Source organism: Ruditapes philippinarum, unplaced genomic scaffold, assembly GCF_026571515.1.
Source record: "Ruditapes philippinarum isolate M1 unplaced genomic scaffold, ASM2657151v2 ctg9470_1_1_1_1, whole genome shotgun sequence".
NCBI classification, from domain to species: Eukaryota; Metazoa; Mollusca; class Bivalvia; order Venerida; family Veneridae; genus Ruditapes; species Ruditapes philippinarum.
In genome coordinates, this window is record NW_026855023.1 from 4,203 (window position 1) to 32,010 (window position 27,808).

The following is a 27,808-nucleotide window of genomic DNA, read 5'->3' on the forward strand; positions in this document are numbered from 1 at the left end:
GAAAAAGAAAAAACTCCCTCCCGGACAAAAACTTCCCGGCCAAAAATGACAAGATGGGCCCAAACTCTCGTATAAAAATAACAAAAATCGGGGCAAAAACCCCCTTTCCCCTTTTTTTAAAAAAAAAAAAAAATGGGGAAAAGGGGGGGGAATTTGCCTTTCCAGTAACCCTGGAAATTTTTAAAGTATTTTTAAATACTTTTTTTTTTTTTTTTCAATGCATTACCATATCAAATTGTAACCCCTTTTATTTATTGTTGTTTTTATTTTAAAAAGTAAGGGTTTTTGTATTTAGGGTAGAAACACTTTTTGGCCCATTCCGGGTATTCAGGGCGTCTTTAAATAAATTAAAAGCAAAAAATTTTTAAGGCATATTTTATTCACGGGAAAGAAAGGGTTTCTCTTATAGAAATTAAAAAATTAATAGAAAAAAATTTATAAAAATGGGAATTTAAATACAATGGGGGGACCCGCCACCAAAAAGTAATTTTTTAAGGAAAATTAAAACGGCCTTTGGTTTCGAATACCCTTTTATTTTTTTCGAAGCTTATTGTAATTTTAAGTTTTTAAATTGTGAAAATAAAAGATATTCCCCAAGCTGTTTTTATTAATAAATTGGGAGTTGTTAACAATGCTTACACAATAAAAGACAGCATTAAAACATAGTTTTAAAAAAGGTTTTATTATATACTTCCAAAATTAATTTAAAAAATTCCCCATTAAGCATAAATGTCGCGTTGCCCCCGAACCCAAATGATTTTACAAATGTTCCCCCCTTGCATGTTAAGTATTTCGTGTGGACATTTTTGTTTTTTCGGGCTTTTTTATAGTCTATAAAAAGAAATCATTAGTTTTGAATGTGGTTGCCCCAAAAAAATTTTCGTAATTTTTTTTGTTTTAAATGTAATTAATATTTGAAAACATGAATTTCCTTATAAAATGTGCAATAATCTTTTTAGGGTTCGAGTTTTTCCCTGTTATTAAAAGTCTGCAGAGTCCCGAGGAACGGTTGGTGGCTCCGACTGGGTAGGGCGAGGGCTCCAACAGTTCGAGGGACTCTGCAGACTTTATAACACGAAAAAAAACGTGCGTTGACGGCTTTATATGCATAAAATTTTAAACAGATTCAAATGATGTAATTTAATATATAAAACAAACAATTAAATCCTTGTGCTTGAGACGGTATTTATCCAACCTAACAAATTGTTTTACGTAATGCGTTTTTATTTTACCGGGGCCAAACAACTTGAGAACCGAACCGAAAATTTCGAATTTTTAAATTGATTTTTAAACAAAGTTTTTAATTTTGGGAGATATATTAACTTTAAAAAAATAACATTACTCACTCCAAGACAAACAGAAGGGCCTCAGAAATTCCTAGAATGAATTACAGATTGGGGTACGAAAAAAGATCAGTGACATCAGATTTCAAATTCAGAGATCGGGGTTTTTTTTTTAAAGCAGCAAGTTTAAAAAAAAAAGCAGCATAAAACATTATTCTCTCGAAAAACATACAGAACATTTTATCAATATAAACCTCAATAAAAAAGTTTTTTAAAATTCATTTTGTTGGGGGTTTCCCTTTTTGTAAATTAAACGGGGGGTTAAACGAAAAGACATATTCTAAATTTTTTTTTACATTAAATGTCCCCTTTAAAAAAGGGCGACAACCAAAAATAAACGGGGGATTCTACAAAGCCGTATTGGGGGCAGATTTTAAAGTAATTATGCCCGGGGTTATGCCCGGGGGAGGCCTCGAATTAATAAATTCCAATATAAAAAAAGATGGCAAAGATCTGGAAAGGGCCAAAATCGCATTTTTTTGTTTTTGGCCCTTTGTTTTGCGCATTTGGGGAAAACCTTTTTACAGAGGGTGATAATTTTTTAAAGGGATGGTTTTGGCCCCCCTTTAAATGGGCAAAAGGGGGGAAATAACCCCATTTTTTGCTTAATAAAGTAAAAATATGATTGGGCGTATGAAATTTGTATAAAATATATTTTTTATCATCCTAGAAATTGGTTTCCCCGGGCCCATAAAATATAAATTTTAAAAAATGACGTAAAAGTTTACATTTCCTTTGAGATTTCAAAGGGCGCTGAATAATTTTTAATTATATAAATTGTAATTTCCTTTTCAGAAACGAAGGGACAATGAATAAAATCTCTATTAAATGAAATGTTTTAATTTTTCTTTTTTAAAGAAAAAGGTCAAACAAACCCAGCCTGCAAAATTTTAAAATTTTTCCGTTTGGGGGTTTCTTTAGGGATTCTGTATTTGATTTTTTTTATTATTTTTTTAAAAGAAAGTTATTTCAGAGGGTTTGGAAAAGTGTTTTAAACGGGGTAGTAATATTTTTATTGTGAAAAAAAGTATTTTTCCCTTAACCCCTTCCCCCGTGCCCCGAGTTTGTGGGGGGCATCCCTTTTCCCCCATCAAAATTTAAACATGGCCCCAAAACATTAAAAACTTACAAAAAATTGGGAAAGTTTCTCCCCCCTTTAAAAAATTGCCCTTTAAATTAAACGAAAAAATTTCAATCGATTTTGAAAATGGGAAAAAAATAAAAATGAAGGTTATTGAGGGAAACTTTGTTTAAAAAATGGAGAAGAATGTTTTTTTTTTGTTTTTTGTGTAGAGCTTAAGGGGTTCTTTAAATATTTGCGGAAAAAATTTCTGTAAATTTTGAAATACAAAATTTGGGAAAATAGCCCCTGTGTCCCTTTAATTTGTAACTGTTGTTTATATACCCTTTCCAAAAAACTGCTATTTTGGGTAATTTTAAAAAAATTTTGTTTTAAAATTTTTGGTTTAAAGATTTTTATTTTGTTAAGTTATTTTTTTAAAATAGAGGCCCAATTTTTCCCCAATTTTAGGGAAAATTAATAATTGTGGCGGAACAGTCTACACATATGCAGACTATAAAATTGGATTAGAGCAGTAAGGTGGAGGAACTATTTAGGGGTAAGTGGTCTGATTATTGTTGTGCAGCAGAAAAACAACGAAATTCCTTTACGAAAAAAAAAGAAGAAAAAAAAAGAGTTTCATAGCAACCAGTGACTTCCATTGAAACAATTTTATTTAATAAAAACCAGATACTTCAATACCAACAGGTGTAGCGTACACCTGTTAAAATCGATTAATTCTTGTGAGTGATAAAGTTTTTATTTGAATCAAGTTGACCTTTGGTTATATCAGCTTGTTGGTCAACGGTTTATTTTTTTAGACTTCTGACTGGATTACTTTAAATTTGTGTTATTGAATTTGATAGGTTGTTTAACTACATAAAGGTTAATTTTCTCTTGTTCGCCATTCTGTTACTTATTTTGTAGTCGTTTTGATCCTCACTTTACAAGTTTTTTTTTTTTTTTTTTTTTTTTTTTTTTTCTTTTTTTTTTTTTTTTTTTTTTTTTTTTTTTTTTTTTTTTTTTTTTTTTTTTTTTTTTTTTTTTTTTTTTTTTTTTTTTTTTTTTTTTTTTTTTTTTTTTTTTTGATTTTTTTTTTTTTTTTTTTTTTTTTTTTTTTTTTTTTTCTTTTTTTTTTTTTTTGTTTTTTTTTTTTTTTTTTTTTTTTTTTTTTTTTTTTTATTTTTTTTTTTTTTTTTTTTTTTTTTTTTTTTTTTTTTTTTTTTTTTTTTTTTTTTTTTTTTTTTTTTTTTTTTTTTTTTTTTTTTTTTTTTTTTTTTTTTTTTGTAGTTTTTTTTTTTTTTTTTTTTTTTTTTTTTTTTTTCTTTTTTTTTTTTTTTTTTTTTTTTTTTTTTTTTTTTTTTTTTTTTTTTTTTTTTTTTTTTTTTTTTGTTTTTTTTTTTTTTTTTTTTGTTTTTTTTTTTTTTTTTTTTTTTTTTTTTTTTTTTTTTTTTTTTTTTTTTTTTTTTTTTTTTTTTTTTTTTTTTTTTTTTTTTTTTTTTTTTTTTTATTTTTTTTTTTTTTTTTTTTTTTTTTTTTTTTTTTTTTTTTTTTTTTTTTTTTTTTTTTTTTTTTTTTTTTGTTTTTTTTTTTTTTTTTTTTTTTTTTTTTTTTTTTTTTTTTTTTTTTTTTTTTTTTTTTTTTTTTTTTTTTTTTTTTTTTTGTTTTTTTTTTTTTTTTTTTTTTTTTATTTTTTGCCCACCACCCTGCCCATTTTGGTTTTGGCAATCTAAGTTTTTATTTGCATTTTAGTTATATTAATACTGCGTTTTGTAAATATTATAAAATGCATTAATAACTTCTTTCTGGATTGATTACTATTATTCCTATTAGTTTAATTAGTGTGACCATTTTGCAAGTTATCTAGTGATAATTCGTGATCATTTATTAACCTAATTGAAATTTCTGACTTGGTTTTTCTCTGTTAAATCTTAAATGAACAATAATTACTTCAAAAGCTTTATTCAATCATTTATTCAGTTATTTGTTTTCTTTTAATTCCTAATCAGTTAGAAATTATTTCTTCTGACGTATCATTTTAGTGATTAGCCTGTTCGTGCTCTGTCTTGTACCCTATCCTGTTTTTGTTTGAGGTCCTCCTGGACTTCTTGCCACTAGTTCTTGTTGCTGGGTCGTGTGTGTGTGTGTAGGGGGGGGGGGTGCGTTCATTAACCATTTAGCTTCAATAGCAACCTATGTCTTTCCACAGCAAACTTTAAATGCCACAAAGGACATTGACTTTCCTTTGAAACAATAACTCCTTTAGCAACCGTCGACTCTCCGAAGCAACCAGTGCCATTCCCTAGCAGCCAGTGACTTCCTTAGCAACCAAAATCATTCCAAAGCAACCAAGACTTCCATAGCAACCATTGACTTTCCTTCTCAACCACTGACTTCCAAAGTAATCATTTACTATACTTTGCAACCTGTGATTTCTACAAGCAACCGATAACTTTCATAAGCACCACACAGTGACTTCTTAGGCAACCATTGTTTTTCCATAGCAACAATAGTATTTTATAGGAACTTTTGACTTTCATTTGAAACCAGTGACTTTCAAAAGAACCTTTTATTTTCTGTAGCAACCATTTACTTTCCATTGTAACAATTGTTTTTCATAGCAATTATTGACTTTCCCTAGCAACCATTGACTTTTCTTTGCAAACAAAAATTTAGTTAGCAATCTTTGGCTTTGACTTTATATAGCAACCAGTTTTTACCTTAGAAAACATTGAATTTCCATAGCAAACAATAAATTTAATAAGCAATCTTTGACGTGCATTGCAAGCTTTGACTTTACATACTAACCAGTTTGTTTCCCCATAGAAACATTGAATTTCCAAAGCAACGAACAAATCTACCATTGACATTAATAGCCACCACTGCTTCCCACAGAAATAATGATTATGTATAGCAACCAGTTACTTCTCTTTGTCACTATATACTACCGTATACAATACCTACAAGTACCGTTTTACATGGATAATTTTTAGATACAGTTATGAATTTTGTGATATAAGAATTCTGCTTGAGACGGTGCTAGAGGGCGTGGACGGTAGTTTGCACTTGACAGTATCGTCCATGAACAGGCTGAATCAAACCGAGCATGCAACATTTACAATTTTCTTAAGGGATTCTTATTTTCTCTATTTTAAGATTTAGACTTAAGAATTAACAAGTTTAAATGGCGGAGGCGCGGAGCGAAAACACGCTTATTAGCGGGGGCGCGGGGCTCAGTTTGATAAATAAAACTTAAATAAATAATTTAAGTAATAAAACGGCGGGGTGCGGGGCGAAAACACGCTATTTTAGTTATTACACTTCGCCCCGCGCCCGTGCTAATTAGCGTATTTTCGATCCACGCCCCCGCCAATTGTTAATTCTCGACTTTTCGCTTGGCGGGGTATCGCTAGTACGCGGGGGCGCGCCGCAAAGTTTTATTTGGGACGAAAACACACATATTAGCGGGGGGCGGCGAAATTTTATTTATCAAACTTCGCCCCGCGCCTCCGCTTATTAGCGTTTTTACGTCCCGCGCTTCCGCAGTTTTATTCCTTAAACTTTGTCCCGTGCCCTCACTAATTAACGTGTTTCGCTCCTCGCCCCCGCCATTTTAACTTGTCAATTTTCGACTTTTATGTTTGGCGGGGTAGCGGGGCGAAATCACGAATGACACAAATCAGCCACCATAGTTACAGGGTGCATTTTTAACGAATATTTCAACATTTTGCAAATTTATCATGAACCAGGTCATAGCCCTCGATGATTTTAAGTGTTTTAAAACCTGCATATTCTGTCTTATGATACTGCAAGTTTGTAACATCGCATTTCATTGGATAATCGTGACGTTTATATAGTTTAACATACACGGATCGTTTGCAGTATTATAAATGCCATATAAATATTTCTGGTTGTATGACCGCAAATTGCAATATATATTTACAAATTAACGTTTATATAGGGCCATATAACCTGTCAAAATAATTATCAGATCGCAGTTTTTTATTTAAATTCACATAACAGCAAAATGAATAAAATATAAGATGAACTGCAAAATGTTACGAAAATAGTACAGGCATAACGACCTCTAAACTGTGCAGTGTTGCATAATCGACTTGTTACCTAATTAACATATTGCTGAGCTGCACGCTTTTAATTTTGAATATAGGCCATTTAAATAAATATTTTCTTTTTATTCATCAACTTGATAAATGCTCTTATCGTGTAACTAATGCTCTTATCGTGTAACTACAAAAAACTCTAGAATTTTGACATTTTTGCAAAGCTATTGCATAGATCAAGGTCTAGGTAAGGCAATATTTGTGAAGGTCCTCCTGTTTTTATCTTCCGGCGGTGTGGAGGTGGTACACAGTTTACTGATGCATTACACTCCTCATATGCAAATTACTCTAAAATTAAACACACCTTTTCTATATGTTTAATCTATGACACATGTCAATCAAATAACAGACTCAGATGATATGACACAAATAATGAACACCCTTGAAACGAAACAGATTGATGATTAAATTTAGCTAAATACATGTATATTCAATTATATTTTAAAAAAGGAAATGCTGTTTAGTTTTCTGTGAAGGAATTTAGTGCAAAAATTCTTTCCTTGTTCATAACCATGTTATTTTTTCCTGTTATTTCTTATTATAATATAACATATAATATTGTACTGTAGTTACAGTCTTGTGTTTGTTTTGTACATGTATTTATTTAACAAATGTATTTACAATGTTTATGTTTATTATAATTCGCAAATCAGTAGTATTTGAATGTTAATTATAATTCGTCAATCAGAAGTATTTGACGAAAACTATTTAACTTGACTTGGTGGTGGTGATGTCCAACGTTAGGTTTATTACTAATGGCTTTGTTATAAATGACAAACCAGCTACTTGAATCCAAGAACAATAGTGTTATCAACAATATCAACATCAATGCTTAAATACTTTTAGACAGGGGGGGGGGGGAGGGTCTATTTGTCTAAAACACTTTGTTACTGTTTTGAAAGATCGGTTTAAAGTGTTTTCATTTTTAAACATATATTGAAGTAAAGTGAACGAACGTGTACCCTATCTTCTGTCATGTCCAGTGTCTGTTTGATGTACAGTAGTGCACATTTCATGTTGCTGTGTGAACGTAGCTTCCTTAAATTGTTTTGTGTACTAATATTTGAAGTATTGAACAGAACAAAAAAAATGATTATTTAAATAGAGCTGGTATTAACAATTATTTGCATTGCTGTGTATAAAATATGAAAAAATTTGCATTGCTGTGTATAAAATATCGGGCGAATTCACTCATAATATTGCAGACAAGATCCTTTAATGATTGAAAATATAAATTTTAATGCCTTTTTGTCCAAAATATAGAGCATTTTTTTCAATCAGCAGTACACATTTAAACTACACTTATCGGGTTAATGCATAAGTGGCGTTCACCATTGGGGGATGGAGGTTGATTGCGCATGCGTTCACTTTCAAGGACAATCAATTACAAGTCTTCATTCCGGCGAGATTTAAGAGAAGCATTTTGATGATAGGTGTCTTTGGATAAAAAGTGATAAAATTTAATTTTCAAATTATTTGTCCTACACGAGGAGTTTTAAGGTAATTAAATTTAATATTTTGCATTTTTTCTATAGTATTACTACGTTTAACATTACATTCTTTTTGCGCGCGTGTTAGTCAAAATTAAAAGAACAGAGAGTGAACATTTTTTTCTTTTATTATATTTTTTTTCATCATTTGTTTTTGAGTGTTAAAATACGTTTCCACGCATAAACAAATATGTTTTTTATTCTTTTTATTCTTACCATGAATGAGCTAGTGCCTTATTTCATTAGCAGACTTCATTATCGTTCTCAGATCTACTCTTTTCGATTTTAGTTCTTATTTACATCACACTTTATATTTTACTTTTAAATAACATACTTACATATATTTAAGTTAGGTTCTCCTACTAGACGGTAACATTAATTTACGAACAGTCTGAGTCACACAAGCAACATTTTCGGTTGTGCCAAGGCATTGTGTTATCTTTTTGAACTTCCAATGAAAGTACTAAAACAACGGTAGAGTTGTCGATATTAAGGGCAATATTATTTTTATATATTTATACAAAATTCGCAGTTTTTGTTGGAGCGTGTTTCTACCCAGAAGCCGAGAAAATTTAACTATTGAATCCTATTGCTTTTGTGATCGAAAAAATCGACTTATGAAATTTATAGAGACATACGATTTATTATAACAATGCAAAAAAATAATCAAATTCTGATAGGCTTAAACACCTTGCAATAATTGTATATTATGCCGTATTTACCAGAAGGACCGAAGCAAGCACAAATAACAATGTATCGCTTAACTTCGTGTGTGTATGGTTTCTTTATTGCGCTTTGTTCTTTCTGGCTTATTTCTTGATTCAAATGTCATTACCTAAAATAAGAAGTTGAAATTTACACCGCAATGATGAAATTACACTAGTATTCCATTTTATTGCACAGCATTAGCGACGCTGTTGATTACTTGTGTCTTCAGCCGCGTTTCCTTGAAAAAAAAAGTCTAAAATTGCTGATTGTTTTATGAACTTGTCATCAATAAAAAAATGCGTCAAAAATGTGTTTGATGTTCTTTGTCTTTTGTATCATAGACAAAAATAAAAACACGTTCCCTGTCATCGCAATATGAAACATAAGAAAAAAGTAACCAATGATTGAACATCTCAATATGATATTTCTATCTCTATCCCTTTCTCTGTCATAATAATAAGTTTACCCCCTGAAAACAAATGAGCCAATCAATTGGCATTCGATTGGGTGACGGTAACTTATACCTGCACTCCAGTGAAAGCACTGTGCATGTATAGGTTTATGATTTTACTCTTGACACATTTTCAACAGAAATGTCTCCAAACTATGCTATAACTAATAATATATGACAATGCAACATTGCGGATAAAAATAAGAAGTATTGAACAGAACATTTAAATAGAGCTGGTATTAACAATTATTTGCATTGCTGTGTATAAAATATGAAAGAATTTGCATTGCTATGTATAAAATATGGGGCGAATTCACACGTAAGCTTATATAATTATATTGCAGACAAGAACCTTTAACGATTGAAAATATCATAAATTATCCAAAATATAGATTATTATTTTCAATAAGCAGAAACAGCGTAAGTACACATTTAAACTAGACTGCAGAAGCGGCTACATTCACGATCGAGGGCGGGAGGTTGATTGCGCATGCGTTCACTTTTAAGGACAATCAATTACAGGTCTTCATTCCGGCGAGATTTAAGAGAAGCCTTTTGATGTTAGGTGTCTTTGGATAAAAAGTGATAAAATTTAATTTTCAAAATATTTGTCCTACACGAGGATGTTTAAGGTAATTAAATTTAATATTTTGCATTTTTTTTTTCTATAGTATTACTATATTTAACAGGGAGAACATAACATTCTTTTTGCGCGCGTGTTAGTCAAAATAATGAAAAGAACAGAGAGTGAACATTTTTTTCTTTTATTATATTTTTTTCATCATTTGTTTTTGAGTGTTAAAATACGTTTCCAAGCATAACCAAAAATGTTTTTCTTTGTATTTTACCACGAGTGAGCTTGTGCCTTACTTCATTAGCAGTCTACATTACCATTCTTAGATCTACTCTTTTCGATTTAAGTTCTTCTTTACATCACACTTTATATTTTATTTATATCATACTTATATATATATTTAAGTCATGTTCTCCTACAGACGGTAACATTAATTTTAGAACAGACTCAGTCACACAAGCAACATTTTTAATTGAGCCATGTTAGACATTCTTTTATCTTTTTTAACTTCCAATCCAATTCAATTAATATTTCGTAATTACGAATAAATATTTCGTAATAACGAATTATTATTTCGTAAAACCAATTATGTACCGGAAAAAGAGTGGAAAATGTCACCTTAAGGGCTCCGTAATATTGAAAGATGAACGACCGCAAGAACATATCACTCAAGTTGTCATCCCCTTCGCCCTGAAATAATCATCAGGTGCATTTCGGTTTAGAGAAAAGAATCAACGCGAGGAAACATTAGTAATGGCATTTATTATCGTCGATGCCTTTTCCCACATAAACGGGTCTAAAAACATCAACATATTTTTTTCTCAATAGTTAAATATGCATAAAGGTAAGCTAAAATAACTGTTCACACCCGTAACATGTAGCGAGTAGAGGTAGAAATCTTGGTAGAAGTTACTATATAAATGTTAGTTTTAAACTGGAAAAGCGAGATAGTATCTTTTCTTTTTTCTCTTTTTATAGACTTTATAAGAATTGCAGCATTTCAAATAAATCGTAACACATTTTATTTTGTAAATCGGCTATATATAATCGGTCTAGTAAATCAACAGTTTATATTTAAAAAAAAATCAAGCCTTATCTCTGCTGTGTGCAGTTTATAAAATTTTTGTTTGAATTTTGACAAAAAAAAATCCCTTATACCTCTTATGGATGAAGTTTGTTGGAATATTGCCTTATGAACGAATTGCGCATGCACGAAATAATTGCTAAATGGTCAAAATCATACTACAAATATCAGCATAATATTTTGTTTCGGAACATTTAATTTTGCCTCCAAATAGTGTTCATGCTTGTTAAATAACCTTTCGGCTGTTATACTATAATAATTTTCGAAACTAACAATTTTAGTTTTCAGTGATTAAAGGCATTTTCCTAAAGTACAAAATATATACCTGAAAGGCACATAATGCCTAAGAAATAACCCTTTTATCTCTTATTATGTTTAAATAATGTTGTTGTTTTTTTTTAGAGAATGTTAGATGCTTGCCATCTGAAGGAAATAATGATTTAATGTGAAATATTTTATCATTAAAGTAACAAAATGTGAACCAAGTAGTATTTTGACTTTCATACAAAATACTTATACTTATTGTTATAAAGCAACAGATGAAAAAGATAGTTCAGGTAATTATTCAATGAGCTTCTATTTAGTTAATTTAAAAGTACCTTAATTTAAAACATTTTAAGCTTTTAAGGAATAGAAAATAAAAGCATTTCGGAGGCATAAAGGGCCTTCAAATGAAAACTCCAGCTTAATTCACTTTAATATCTGTTTCCTTTAGAAATGAATACAAAGAAAAGAATTTGCGTGATTGGGGCAGGTCCAAGTGGAATGTCTACTCTATACCACTTTGCTAACAAGATGGGTAGCGGAAGTGACATAGAACTCGTATGCTACGAAAAACAAAATGATTGGGGTGGGTTGTGGAACTACAGCTGGAGGACAGGTAAGTTACATCTTTCACGTGCTGTTATCTAAAAGAACATCCGAGTTTTAAATTTTAAACTATATTTTCTCGATTATGTTGTTGTATCATAATGTATACATTCTTACTATTAAAAAATAAATGTACACATTTGTATAAAAACAATTTTAAACCTGAAGTATAAAGGATATGCGATTTAAACCAAAGAATTCATGGGAATTTTCAATTACTTTTTAAAGTGTAAAAAGTGATTTCGTGCTGTGACAGATTACCGATAACATTTTTTGTTATAATGTTTTAAATAAACCTTGCAGCAAATGTAAGAATATATTGCGAAGTAAGGTGTACAGAGTTATAGACATAGTTCATTAAATATTTAAAACTAATGTATCCTTTATGGGGCACAATGATAAAAATAGGGGTATGTATTTATCTGATTTAAATCAGCTCTCATAATTTTAACGCTACGCTGCATCGCTGCATGCATGATCTGAACTTTAGTCAGATATTGGGGTAAGTATGTAACCAATTGAAAATGATCGTTTAGATTTTTGTAAGGGTACTATAATGTTAATATGCCATTACCTACCGGCTCTTTTGTTAAAAGCGGTCTAGTAAATCACTTACCGACCGCTTAACAGGTCTGCAAATATATACCGACCTGTTTTTGTTCTATTGTTCTCTATACAATAGAAAATATGTGAAGTCGAGAAACTCGTGCATTACACAATATTCACCGTAAACGCAGAAATTTTGAAAAATAACGCTGAATTGTGCAAATTGATATGGGGGTGGGGGGTAATGACCACTTCGAATAGAAAAAAGGGTCGATATATATTTTAAAGTACATTTCATCAAATTAATAGAAATAAATTAGCGCATACGGCTGTAAGGACCCTCATAACATATATTCCAGATTATTTGTGAGAAAAACGAACTGGCTACTGTTCTGGCGTTGAAGTTTGTGTTTCGCCGATATTAATGAGTACAATAACGCACATTTAGCCTTTCTTTATAGTTTGCTTTTCGGTATACCTAACACATTTGCCGAACTATATAGCTTCATAAGATACTAGTTTTCGGCATTTATTTCCACAACTGTGTCTGATTTTGCACAATCCTGCATTATTTTAACAATTCTGCAATATGGGATATATACGACGATTGGTGCATATCGAATCAAAGTCATCTTCTGCATCTTTCTTTCCCAAAATATTACTTTTAGTGAGAGTATAGTTCATCTTAAGGATAAGACCTTTTTTTCGTTTTGTCCCCAATTTTTTACATTACAATTTGGATTTTGTATACCAGTACTCGCCTGTTCTTCGCAAGAATACGACTTGCGCTTCCATTCTAGACCGCGTGCTTACTTGCGGTCTTATCAAACATATGAATAACGGATGATGCTAATTAAGAATACACCGAATGAAAATTCTTCCAAACACGAATGAAATTCTAAGAATATTTAAAAATCAGCCATCATAAAAAAACAACAACAAAAAAAAACCCAACTTACATGACGGTATATCTACATGTATTACTGATATTTACTCATTTACTTTCCTTTGAAAACAATCGTATATTTCAATTATATTAGAAATAGCCTGATCATCTATTTACCATGAAATTTATTATAAATAAAGATAAAGTGTGCCGTTTTTATTATAAGAAAACTTTTTTTATCTTCCTTAATATTTGTATATATTATTAATATGTTATGTTTTCATATATCAAAATAATGATCTTACCTTTGCCTACTCGACAAGTTCTGTTTTCATTTTCTGTGACTCAACTCAACAAGTACATTACCTGACTTTATTATATAATGAAACTCCACGAGAAACACGAAAATATTCAAATAACACCTGATTTGTGAACGAATGAATTACAAGAGCGTAGAGGATGGTATCTTTGCATAGCTTTGTTATGCTTTCTTAAACATGATAAAGTACATAAATAATGTGTTTCTTGTAAGTAATATTAATAAATACTGAGTTAAAAACTGATGTATGGATAGAAAAACAAAAGAGCATGTAGGTAAGATAGTTACCGTACTCGGAATAGGTCTGCATAGTATTTACAGACCCGGTGGCCTTTTAAAAACCTCGATCGCTACGCTCTCTCGGTCTTCAAATCGCCACCCGGGTCTGTAAATACTATGCAGACCTATTTCTCGTACAGTAACTATTACTTATCAAATAATTTTACAATTTAAAATGAGACATAACTTTGGTACATGCACAAATGGGGATTCCTTTTATTCTTTAACACGTAAAAAGTATTTCAAAACATTAAGAAAATTTTTTTTTTTGGCTTTGTAGAAATGTTCAGTGCGCCATTGGGGCCATCGCGACACACGCACACACACAAGCTAGAAAGAACAAAAACACAAAAAACAGGGTTTTTAAAATTAAAAATAAAAAAAACCTTTTTTAAAAATGGAAAGTTTGATAAAAATTTTCGAAAGAAAGAGGGGTTAAATTTTTTCGAAATAACGAAACCACGATGGTAAAACCTCAATATATTTCGTGTTTTCTCCATCGTACTGTCGACCTTTCACTATTGGTGTACCATTGTTTCGTTATTTTGACTTTTCATCATCGTGTTTCCGACATTTCACCATCCTACTTTCTAGTTTTCACCATCGTGTTTCGCCTTCATGTGAAGCATGCACACTGGATGACTATGTAAAGATGTTATCAGTAGTCCGAAACAGTGAACATTAAGCAAAACGCTAAATGGACTTAACTTTATTCTAACATCATGATCCAAAGCTGTTAACTATATTATTTGATTGTAAATGTATCCTTTGTAAAAGTATTTTCTTAATTGTTAATCCATTGTTATCTTCTCTGTGCGCATGCCCAACAGGAAGGCGATACTACGACAGTGACAAGCCGAAACCTCGTGCGTTTATTTGCAATTTTTTATATGACGTACATTAATTTGCAAGTTTCTGTATGTATCTAGTATGTTTATATCATTTAAAGTATTTAAACGTAACTATTAATATACAAGTTAAAAGATGTCTCCGTCAATTCACAACAAGTGACGTAGGTTACTCAGGCCACGTCAACCCCGCCTTACAGATTTTTTTAAGGAAATGAAAAAATAGAAGAAACAATGTCTGCCTGCAATTTCTTATTATTATCCCCTGATCATTTTTATTGGTCTACATATGTATTTATCACATAAACTGCAGCACAGGAGTGTAATAAAGCCTTTTAATAAAAACGATATTACACTAGACGATATTACAATAGTGTAATAACACTTTGTCGTCACGTCAGTTGCGCTATAAACATAGCGTTAAAGCGCATTACACTATAGGCGCGTCAAAGAAAATTGACTCTTGTTAACAGTTTACCGTTCTTATTTTATATATGTGATAAATAGAATATTATATTCGTGTAGATTCAAAACTAAATTTATTGAACGAGTTGAATAAAACAATATTATGCTCGCCAGAGGCTCGCATAATATGATATTATTCAACTCGTTCAATAAATTTAGTTTTAAACCTACACTCATTCTATATCCTCTCTCTCTATATATATATAAACGTACCTCTAGATCGCAAATACAAATATATTTGCGGTACACGCATTTGGCCTCCACCTCCTAGAAAAAATATAGAATAATAATTTAATCATCACTAGTACCATCAAGCGATATTGCCTTGCATTAATTTAATATGTTTATTCACTACCTCGGGGTAAGCATTATTATTATCAGCAAAATCATGAAAACATTTTGGGAACGAAATTAAATTTGTTTATTTGAACGCTGTTTGATTTACGAATTATTTCGTGATACTTTATCTCATGACATAATTATTATTCATACTTTTTTATGTGCGCGTTGTGAAATTGGATAGAAAATTCATATTAAACAAAATTCAATTTGAAAAAAGCTGCGTACTGGGTATCAGATCTAACTATGTAATTATGCATGAGGATCAGTATTGGATTGAATGCTTTTTCATTTTAATATCACGGACCGAAAAGATTAAGAGGTTTTACAATAAAAAAATAAATTAAGGTTTGCTATTGCTTTTCGTCTGGGTGCATGGTTGCTGCACAGGACTAAAAATAAAGACGGGTCGGCAATAGATTCAGCTACGGCTGCATGGCGAGTAACTCGGGCTTTTTACCTTTATCGGTTATATTAGATAAAGTATTCAATAGGTTCTAGCAACACCACGACACTAGACAACTAGACTTATACAATAGAACGACATTTGACCACCTGATACGACGCAGGAACGTCCTCGGTTATTATCTATAATAACATCGGAGTTAATACGGATTGAAAGTAGTTTTACCTCGAGGTTTCAGATTTAATCAGATATAGAGTGTAATCGTCGATAATGTAAAACAAATGTATATATTTGATATTTCTTAAGTCTGTTTCGGTACGATGATGATTTGTATGACAACCATTTTGATTTAAATATGCTCACTGATGTACAATTTTAAACAAATCCGACACAGTGTCAACATGTTGGCATTTTGTACTTTCGATCTCTACGACAGAATTATAAATATATTAATTGTGTATTGTTTGCTTTTGTTTCTATGATTTCACTTATTTTAGGTGGACTTTTACTTGATATATTTGAAATAAACTGGTCAACAACTCCCAACATTAAATTACTATTTGTTTAACGGGTATTCTTACTACTAAGTAGTTTTCCAGCGACAAGGTTCGAAAGCAGACGGAACTTTAGCTATTGCTGAGATATCTTTCGTTGAAAGATATGGGGTCTTAGATGACGCAATTTCTTTATAAATGAACAAAACCATATATAGCAGATACGTATGAATGTAGAACCAATAGTAGCATTTCTAAGCTATTAAAACGGTAGACCCAAAGATCATCATGCACATATCTTTACATAGCAGATATAGCACCGTCTGGGATTGCGCAACACGTCTGGTACAAGTAGTTATACTTCCCAGAAGAAAACATAACTGTTTTATAGTCAATTGTGAATAAAATAACAGAACACAGAATGATTGGAATAAGGCCGTGACTTTATTGTGCATTTTGGTGAAAACAAATATCATCGTCAAAAAATATGAAATGAAATAAAACTTGTAATGAGAAAAAATATGAAAGACAGCTCCCAGCTAAATGCACGGAAAGCTACATAGCAACGTAAAGTGCTGTAAACTATGATAATAAGCTCTGAAAATGCTAAACTCTGCTTGGACTTGCCGCTATGAGGTCAACGATTAAGAACGTGGTGTGGCGTGGCAACGATTAACGGCGTGGCATTTTACAAGAGTAAAACAATAACAAAGCTAAAGAGAAATCGGGGCAAATTGCTCCCACTAAATCTCTTATCAATGAGATATTTCTTGACGACAACATTTTTATCAAATACCGAAATGCACATTTTGTGTGTTGAGGGCCACTTAATATTTCAAGAAATGAAATTCGCCACCAATGATTTTCATTGTGAATGCGCGTATTTGAGAAAGGAAAATGTAAAGATTCGATACAGTTGATGCCTTGGTTTTTCCTAAGTAGTTATTTGTTAATTATTTTCATATCTCCTGCGCCGAAATGGTAAAATGTTTATTGGATACCAGTCTGATCTCGACTACACTGAAATATGCATCAGTGAAAATGAAGGAAAAGCGAAAAAGTACATGTACACATTTTTAATAAAATAAAAGAAGGAGATTTTAAAAACAAAAAAGGGGATAAGAATCTTAGCAAATATTGCTAATAAAGTATATACATCGCAATCCATAAAAAAGTCTGAGCTAAGCTTAAGACCGGTAGGACAGGGGGACTTACATGTCTGTTTCAACAAAGCCGGGTGGCAAAGACAACGCGGCGTTAAAGCGACATGTACGGACCTACACGTACATATCAAACACTGCTTATTCAACTTTCGACTGGCCACTTAAAGGCGTCGGCCGGCAAGTTGATTTTTTGCAGCCCTGTCCAAATAAGACACAGGCAAAATTATGGACAGCTAAATGGCCGCCCACACGGTCACAGCCCCCCTCTAACGGGTGCGCCAATAACACCAATATAAGAGATAACCGCTGAACGCAAGGTGCTGTAACAAACGGTTAACCTAACAAAAAGTGAGCACAAAGATACTGCTGCGGTATCATGACTTTTAGAAAAATAAATACTAATAACTAGATGTGCCAAAACCATTTTGCAACTTTTTTTTGCTCACGACGCGGACATTAATTTTAAACGTTTTGAAAATTAAAAAAAAAAAACCCACAAAAACAATCGTTTCTCCCGCCTTTCCTTCATAAACGATACACATGCGTTGTAGCATGCCGATTGATGCTATGCAGCCGCACAGTACAGCATATGTTTGGGGACAATCTCTGAAAAAAAGATTTGCTTGGTAGAACCATTGACCTTTTCAAATAAAACGGTTTTGGTTATCAAAATACATAGGCAGTAAGACGATCATACGGGAAAATAAAATGAAGTAACTTAGATAAAGAGACTATTAGCTAAGGATTTCTAAAGGGAAACAAACAAAATTTAACACAACGTAGCACTTTAAATCGGGTCACTTCCCACAAAACATGGAACATTGAGGTCGGTTCGAATCCTTTATCTTTTATATACATATACTGAAGGAAGTAGAAGTTTCAATTTCTTATTATTTAATGATAATTGGCCCTTGTTTATTATGTATTGCTTAATTCATTAACAAATATCATAGACAATTTCAACTTTTCTTTAATTCGTTAACAATATCAATCAATTTAAATACTTTAGAGAAACTTTGGATTATAACTAATTAAAACGGCACATTTAATCAATGATTAGAATTTGACACTGTTAAACACGAGAAAAAAACTTGTCGTACGGATGTTCAAATAGGAGGAAAGTCATATAAGAAACAACAAATTAGCTTGAGTGGCCTGTCAAAATTTAGTCCGACAGGCCGCTAGGCCGCAAACTTCACAAAAGTGATAAAACAATCAAAAAGTTTTTTTATGATTTTTTTTCGTTTTATATATCTTATAATATGTCTCCAGATGAGTCAAAATATTTCAATAAAATCAAACTTGAGAAATATGTATGACGATTTTAGGAAAAGTAGAATGATTCAAGATTCAATTAAAATTTTACATGTAATGTGCGATTAATGACTGATTATTGACTGATATTTCAATATTTACAACTACATGTAGATTTCTACTGCGTTACATGTTCTAATGCAGTAAGGACTATTTATGCATATTTTGACAACTTTATTTGCGTGGGTTGTAGATGCTATTGATATTTGATAATGTGCAAATTGCTTCCTTTGGTTATTTCACAAGATTATACATTCAATTACATTTTAAAAAATTCATTTCAATTAGCGTGAATTTGGAGGCGTGCTGCTTTAATATCAAGAATTGTCTAAAGAACATCACATGTGCCGTTTTTTATTGTTGTTTTTTTTTTATAAAATTTCTACAACTGTAAAATTTTAGGTTGCCAGGCTATTCTTTATGAATATGTTTTTATTCTTTCTTTCTTTTATGTAACTTTTGAATGACCTCAGAATTAACGATGAGTCGACAAACTTCTACAACACTAAGTTCAGGCCACTGGGCCGCCAACTTCACGCCGCCAGGCCGCTGAGCCGCCACTAGGCCACTGGGCCGCTAGGCTGCCAACTTCACTCTCAATTACCATACATCTCGTGCATGAAAGAAATATTTCTACTTGATAATCTATCCAACAAATCAAGTTAATATATATGATCCATGAATAGCGTGAATTAAGGAGAGTCATTTCCCATCAGCACCTTGAACCATGCCATGCCGCTATCCATCAGTCCATAACACCAACCGGTTCCTTCCTTGATATACCTTTACTCTGGAAGTAATACAGCACGATTCGCGTTTTCACGTGTTCGTCTATCTGTCTATAGACATAGCTGAACACACCAGTCTGTATCAGTAATACTACAAAATAAATCAAACACATGTACATCTGTACACGACTAATTATTTTCCAAGCTCTGTGTTAAGTTTGTTTTTTATTTGTATTACTTTTAACAATTACTTAGTATCTGTATTTAAAATCGAATTGTAAACTTAAAAAAATATATAAACATATAAAATAATGATAAGTCATGCGGAGATAACCGAGTATTGTACTTTTTACTGCATATACACATAAGACACGAGCTCGCGCCCACGCCTTGTGTCGCACATGAAGACTTGAAATAAGCAATCTTTCCATTTTTCATGACCCAATGGCAAAATGACAGTGGTAGTAACCATAAAAAACAACAACATTTGATATGTATATTATATATACCATATCGAACGAAGTTAGCAAATTTTGCGTAAGTTATAGCTACACTGTGAAATGCATATTGAAAATCACTGCCATTCTTAATTCAAAATGCATATTTTATAAAAGCAAAATTAATCAAAATAACATGAAATACTTATCTGAAAGACGAATTGGTGAACAGCTGAAACCAGCTGTGTTGAACTGTTGAAGCATTTCAAATACCGAGATAAGCGATGTTTCCACGTCAAATTTTAAACTTTAAATGCGCAGTCACGAAAAACTCGTGTTTGGTAAACTTTCGAAAACCAGTTTTATCGGAATGTTTTACCGTTTCACAAGGATGAGTTTTGAGGCAATTACACATATGCACCCGTCAAAATTAAAAGGGATTTATTTCTCAAAAGAAGATAAATCTACTTATTTACATGTTAAGTTCCTTAGCGTAGGTTTCGATCGAAATACCATAACCGTTTTGTGTTTTCATACTTCTGTGTACTCGAGGTCCTTATCCAAAGACTTACGGAAAGGACCAAAAAGTTGCGATCGAGATGAGTGGATAGATGAATGGGATCATATACATATCTGTAATCACGCACCTAAAGTAATTGTATTTCTTTTTGGACAGACCTGAGGTTTTGTTTGCTTCATCGTTAAAGCACATTAGAATTCCAAAAACAGCCAAATTTTTCCAACATATATCCAACAGAAAAAACAAAGACTGGTATACTGCACTAGCCACCGACACTTTAAATACATGTATAGCAATTTGAAAAAATAAGACATGTCTCTTACATGTAAATGGCCCATTAGAAACCAACTAAAACTGTACACTGCCTCCTTATCCGAACATAGTTAATGCGCGCAATGCCTTATTAAAAAGTTGAGCTGTTTATTACATAAAATTTTAAGATGAATTGTATAATAAGCTAACTTAACAACATATTTTTGTCATTATTTTTGATAAACATAGCTTTAAGTAATTCATTTTGTTGCTTTTAAACACAATATACACTATAAGATATGCGTGTTTTGCCACTTTCTTCTTTTTATGTGCTTTGTTTTTCTAAGAAAAGTAAATAAAGATAATATTTCATAACAAATATCATAAATTGTAAATTTTTTAAAAAATATTTCAAAACCTACCAATTGCTAATTTAAAAATTACAAAAAATATCGTAAATGAAACTAGTTTTAAATGTCCTCATTATGTGGCGTTTACCGCTTCACAACGACTTCATTGAAACTAAACACACGAAAATCGACGAAGCCCACTTGTGATTCTTTTGGCAATTGATAAGTCTACACGTGTTCATCACCAGTGATATCTGGACCACAGCAAACAGGGCAATTGATCAGTCTATACGTGTTCATCACACCAGTGATATCTGGACCACAGAAAACAGGGCAATTGATCAGTCTACACGTGTTCATCACCAGTGATATCTGGACCACAGCAAACAGTGCAATTGATCAGTCTACACGTGTTCATCACCCGTGATATCTGGACCACAGAAAACAGGGCAATTGATCAGTCTACACGTGTTCATCACCAGTGATATCTGGACCACAGCAAACAGGGCAATTGATCAGTCTACACGTGTTCATCACCAGTGATATCTGGACCACAGAAAACAGGGCAATTGATCAGTCTACACGTGTTAATCACCAGTGATATCTGAACCACAGAAAACAGGGCAATATATCAGCCTACACGTGTAAATCAATAATGATATATAGATCGTAGGAAACAGGGTAATAGTTTTAATGTTGAGATGATGTGCTGGCCCAACATTTTCGTTTATATCTCTTTAAAATTTTATTTTTCATAACAACCAATGAAGGTAAAAAGATATTTGTCCGCAAACCACAAATAATCGATGAATCGATCAATAAATTTGGTAGAGCCTACATATATGACGAATATATACTTAGTACTAGTATAATTATTAAGTTTGATTTATAAGTCATAACGTTGTATACCATCACTATATTCACAGGCACGGACGAATATGGAGAATTATGTCATAACGGAATGTACACTAATCTCTTCACTAACGGGGCAAAAGAGTTTCACGAGTACCCGGACTACACATTCGAGGATCATTTCAAAAAGGCAATCCCTTCGTTCCCCCCGAGGACTGTAATCAGAGATTACTTTGAAGGTATTTGTTTTACTTATCTATCTATTCTTATTTTTTAAGCACAATAGCTATCTCTGTTTATTGTCCTTGTCATTGGTAAAATAGAGTCGGGATCAATCCACTATTTAACCTTACAATTTATTGGACTGTTGTGAAAAACACAAGGACATGATTCATTTATAGCATACATAATTTTATAAAACTATATACAGTAAAGTTCTCTTGAGATTTAGAGTAGTTCAGTTCCACAAAAACTGGATATAATATAATTTGTCGTCTTCCATTATACGTCATGTATGGAAGATTGCTTGTTAATTTTTTTAATAAGATTATGAGTTAATGATATATTTTTCTACGATATATAAACTTTTCAAAATAAAATGTGTAGAAAATGTGTAAAAGGATTCAGAATTTAATTACATTTATACCATGGGTATTATATAAACTACATCACTGACATCGTAATTGATACAAGTACATTTTACTTGATGACCAAACATTGTAGGACGATGGACACAAAAAGGGAAAGCAAACTTGAAGAAATACATAAAATTCAACAATGTTGTGCGCCATGTGTGTTTTGACGACGTAAAATCCCAGTTTACAGTGGAAGCCTATGATCTTGTTGATAACAAAACCACCACAGAAGCTTTCAGTCACGTGCTTGTTGCTATTGGTATTTTTAATTGCCCCAAAGTACCTTCCATTGATGGAATCGAATCGTTCAAAGGTCGTGTGATGCATTCACATGACTTCAGAAACGCCAGCGACTTCCGTGACCAACGAGTACTTGTTATTGGATCAAGTTATTCAGCAGAAGATATTTCAATTCAATGCCTTAAATTTGGCGCCAAAAGTATCATCTGCACATGGAAGAATAAAGCGATGGGATTCAAATGGCCAAAAGGTATAGAAGAACGTCCGTTAGTACAAAAGTTCGTTGGCAATTGTGCTACATTCAAAGATGGATCCCGTGCAGAATTCGACACAGTGATTTTCTGTACAGGGTACCATTATGCTTTTCCGTTTATGGAAGACAAGCTGCGTTTAACCTCAGACGTATCTTTCTACCCTGACAATCTGTACAAAGGAGTTCTTTGGGTTAATGGTGGCGACAACAAGCTTTTCTATGTGGGTGTCCAAAACCAGTACTTCAGCTTCACAATGTTTGACGTACAAGCTGTTTGGGTTTTCATGTAAGTTTATCTACTTTTTCTCAGATAATAAAAAGACCATTCATTTAAAAAAATCTTACATCCAGACATGGTTTCTTTCTAATTCAATCTACAACTCTGCTGGAATTGCTGCTAAATACCAATGAAGTGTCGGTGATATGTTAAAATATCTCATTGGTGTTTATATATTCATTTAAGTACTTTACAACAATAGAAAGATACACTAGACAAACAACCGAGATACTTTACAATATACGATTATAACAATTCATGATGATAACAAAATGTACATTATTTACATGCCACAATTATAGCATTAAAACAAAAAACAAATATACCAGGTTTGAATATATTGGATACAAAATAAATTTATCAATATGTAGAAAATTATTTTAACAAATGTCTAGCTTTAACAAAAGAGATAGTACTACTTTGAAGGTACTGAAAATAGTGGTGTGTTACTAAGAAAACATGTTAGCCACAAGTACCAAAATATAGATAACTTTCATACCAATCATGCATTCCGCCACCAGTTTTATCAACCATATACCTGGGAAAAAAACAAAGTTATATACAAAGTACAAGAATATATCTTGTTTGGCCCAACTTCCTATGTTTAATGAATACCGTAAAGACTGTAAAAATGACAACCTTATCGAACTCATATTAAAAACTTAATCTTGTATATTTAGTAACTATTTTAATTGCCTTAAATTACTTTATTCGTTTATCGTTATGATCGTCAATCATATTGATAATGTTATTAATTTGATTCCAAACCACTATCTGTCACTGGATTCGAATCCCGCCATTGAGCCAGCTAGCCTATAGACTGCTGGTGGTTCTATTCAGGTTGCCTGCTCGTGCCTGAAATAATGCATGGAGGGACACCCGAGTGTTTTTACTCGACCAGTAAAGCTGTAAAGTCGTAACATAATATCACAGTGTTGTAACTTAAAACCCATCTGAAACATTGCATTCATATGAAAATTCAAAAGTATGATTACGTGTTTCTCTTACAAGAAAGAATTCACATAAAAGTATACTACGTATACAAAAATAGACGCAATAAAAATATCATATTTATTATATAAAGTAAGTCTCCTTTATAACAACTTAATTAATATGACGTAACATTATATTACAAAGGTACATAAATGGTAAAATCAAGAAGAAGTCCAGAGGCGAGATGCAAAAGGACATACAGAAATGGGTTCAAAGACTGCCGAAACTTGACACGTGTGACAAAGCTATTGATTTTCAGACAGAGTACATGGCTGAGCTTATAAAGGACACAGGATATCCAGAGAAAGCTGTTAAATCCGGTAAACTCATGCACGATTGGATCGCTCATAAGAATGATAACATTCTCACGTACAAAGACCAATGTCATGCTTCCAACTGGACCGGAACCGTCGCACCAAAACCGAAAGTTCCAATGTATGAAGCGTTTGATGACAGCATCGGGGCGTTCATTTAAATACAAATTATTAGTTGAAACATGAATGACGGTCGGCGGTTGACGTAATTTTATATTATTGGACATGTATAACATATTTATAGGAACATTAATTTGATGAATGATCGTTTACATAATTTCGCAGCTTTGGAATACATTTTGTTTAAGTTATCAAATTAACTGATGTTCGTTTACTTTTTCACAAGCATCGCACATTTGTCGGACGCTCGTCAATTAAACGATTGTTAACGAAATTTTGCAAAATAAAACTTGTACCGCGCATTAATTGGACAATTAACGGACTGAACGTTTAGAGTATCAGATACGCATTGAACGTTAAAATGAACTGAAATAAGTTTACCTTTGAAAATATTTTACTTATATATCATACATGTACTGGGCTGACTGAACGTTTGTTTTTATCATCTTATTTTTTTTGTATTATTTTGCATTATTGGGTTACATTGTATTATCAAACTTTTATTGGATTTATTTCTGAATAATGCTTTAAATATATACGTTATATGATATTATGTGCTATTGTTTGAAGGTTGAACACAGAAAACACAGAAACAACTGCGTTAAATTCTTCCCTTGTTTATATAGTTATTCAATATCACAGGAAAAGCGCGTTCATCACAATAAATTTATAATCTTATGCATAAATTGTAGAAAATATTTTACGATCCCTTTACGAGGGTTGTCCAAAAAATTCATGCACTGCAGTTATTGTCATGAGAGTTATTAATAAAAACAAATGAATTATATATCACTTGAAGGGGAAACCTGTCTAAAATAAGAAAACAAAAGAAAAAGCTCAGTAACCTTCGTGTCGTGTAAAAGAATGGTCATTAAGTTACCTTAGTAACGTTATACCGGCGCACGACAAACAATGGATTAGTTCATTACTGTTATTGTATTAATTGTTTGTTGCTTGTAAAGTGGCATTTGCTTTTTATCTTATAATAAAATTTTGTTTTTCTGTCAATAGAGGAATGATTGATGCAAAGTATTTTGTAGTTTTTATTTTTCTTATGCAACGTACATGTAACATATTCCACCAGTGCACGAATATATTGCAAAACCCTCGTCACATGCGCCGGCATTACGGACGGACGTCTGCCTGGCTGGTTGTCATCGTCTACCGACTCTCTCTCTCTCTCTTCTACAAAGCGTTTGTGCCATTTAAAAGCCAGCCTTCGTGACTGAACTGGTCCTGCTTGCCCTTTTAAGTTCTTTGAAGGTATCTGTTGGTGTTTTACCAATTAATGATCGTCCGTATTTCCAGACGTTTAGCGACTGACATTTTCACGTAATTGCAGTATTGACGACCACACACAAATGCTTGTTTACGAGCGTTACACTAGAGCAAATAACGTCATATTTACTAGTGACGTTAGGAATACAAATACACACTTTTTCCTTAATTTTAATGTTTATATGTAGTGTTTAAAGAATGACGTGATGCATCAAAATAATGAACTAACCACATTTTTTTTCGTGCGCCGGTATATCGTTACCAAGGTTACTGTATGACGATTCGTTTTCACGACATGATGGTTACACGTTTTTTTCTTTTGTTTTCTTATTTTGGACCGATTTCCCCTTTAAATGATATATAATATATGTTTTTCTATTGTTACGAGCCAGGCGTAACTAGAAAGAAAAGCCAGCAACAAACTTGTAACAATATAACAAATTTATTACAGAAAAATATTAAAGAAAAATAAAATAACAAATTACTTTACAAATACCTGAAGTCCAAATAAAAGTGAAAATCTTAAATGTCTAGTCTGATCCTGGAATGATCCTTTTTGAATAACACAGTTAAATCCAAGTTAAATCCAAGAACACTTTAGAATAAATTCCCACAATAAAATCCACAAGAATAATTTATTTTAAAATCCAAGCTCCAATAAATCACTTTATATCCAAGTTGAATAATACTCCAAATATATTGATTTCTAAAAGATCACTGATGACTTAAAAGGTAACTGATGACTTAAAGATAAGAGTAATGAAAAATGTCTCCTTATATATATTAACTAAGAAGTTTCTAGAATAGTCTTCCATTTACTACAGTAATCATAATCTAGCAACTTCAACAATAAAGATCATTCCAGAAATTTCTATCTAAATATAATGCATGAGTTTTCCACAACAGTTAAGAACGTTCTAGTACATACATGTAGTTTATGTTCTAAAAATAGAACAATGACAATATTGGAAATACCAACTGGTCAGATATAATCTATATACATGTAATATGTTGCATACATAACACTATCAATAACTCTCACGACAATAACTGCAGTGCACGAATTTTTTTGACAACCCTCGTACATATGAAAATATTCTTTATTGGATAAAATATATGCAAGACTTTCAGTCCTATTACTTTTGATTAACCCTCGTATAATCAAGAAAATATATTTATTGTGACGGTTCTAATGCTTTTTGAAATATGCATGTGACTATATTTATTGTACTATATTCTTTTCATATTACAAACAAATAATAAAATATGTACTTCAAAAATAATAAATCATTTACGTTTTTAATGATAATATTAAAAGAAATGACGAGATTTTACGTATACCTGATCACTTATGATGATGGAGTAATGTGTGGATTTCGGACGGACGGACATATGGTCAAAAGATAAAGAAGAGACTGATTACAACTATTATATGCTGGCCTTTAGGTATTCGTATTGATCAATCTCTATTTACTTGTTTCATAACCTGGCTGTCTCGCATGGCACCAGTACTTCTGTGGATAACAAAAAGATATTTGGAAAATTTTGTTTGTTTAAGAATGACCACACGTCCAAATTGTTGATTCTAACACGACCCGCATTTTTCCCTATTGAACATAGAAGAACAGAAAGTGTGTGTTAGATTCTATTATGCAACAGATGCACAGTTTAACGTTCTATATTTAGACATGTGACGTAATCATTATACACGGGACGTAACCACAAAAAATCCGACGCGCTGAAAATATGTTCGGAAACAAATCAGGCTCAATTTTGCTTAACTATCAAGTACCACAACA

At 31.9% G+C, this 27,808-nt stretch overlaps 1 protein-coding gene across 2 annotated transcripts; it reads left to right on the plus strand.

The window, feature by feature from the left end:
- Window positions 1–7,872: 7,872 nt before the first annotated feature.
- Window positions 7,873–26,731, plus strand: LOC132741868 (trimethylamine monooxygenase-like). Of its 2 annotated transcripts, none has more exons than XM_060730132.1 (5): window positions 7,873–8,024; window positions 11,547–11,711; window positions 21,974–22,138; window positions 22,623–23,313; window positions 24,442–26,731. In XM_060730132.1, the coding sequence occupies exons 2-5, from the start codon at window positions 11,549–11,551 to the stop codon at window positions 24,770–24,772; spliced, it is 1,350 nt and encodes a 449-aa protein (XP_060586115.1). In that variant the 5' UTR covers window positions 7,873–8,024; window positions 11,547–11,548; the 3' UTR covers window positions 24,773–26,731. The 2 variants fall into 2 exon arrangements, with proteins under 2 accessions (XP_060586115.1, XP_060586116.1); XM_060730133.1 differs by lacking the exon at window positions 7,873–8,024 and adding an exon at window positions 9,666–9,805.
- Window positions 26,732–27,808: the final 1,077 nt, after the last annotated feature.

Bases quoted from the DNA above. Each gene is read 5' to 3' on its own strand.
- LOC132741868 (XM_060730132.1), top strand. From the start codon at position 11,549: ATGAATACAAAGAAAAGAATTTGCGTGATTGGGGCAGGTCCAAGTGGA. The intron at 11,712-21,973 runs GTAAGTTACATC...CTATATTCACAG, and splicing joins GAACTACAGCTGGAGGACAG to GCACGGACGAATATGGAGAA. The intron at 23,314-24,441 runs GTAAGTTTATCT...TATATTACAAAG, and splicing joins CAAGCTGTTTGGGTTTTCAT to GTACATAAATGGTAAAATCA.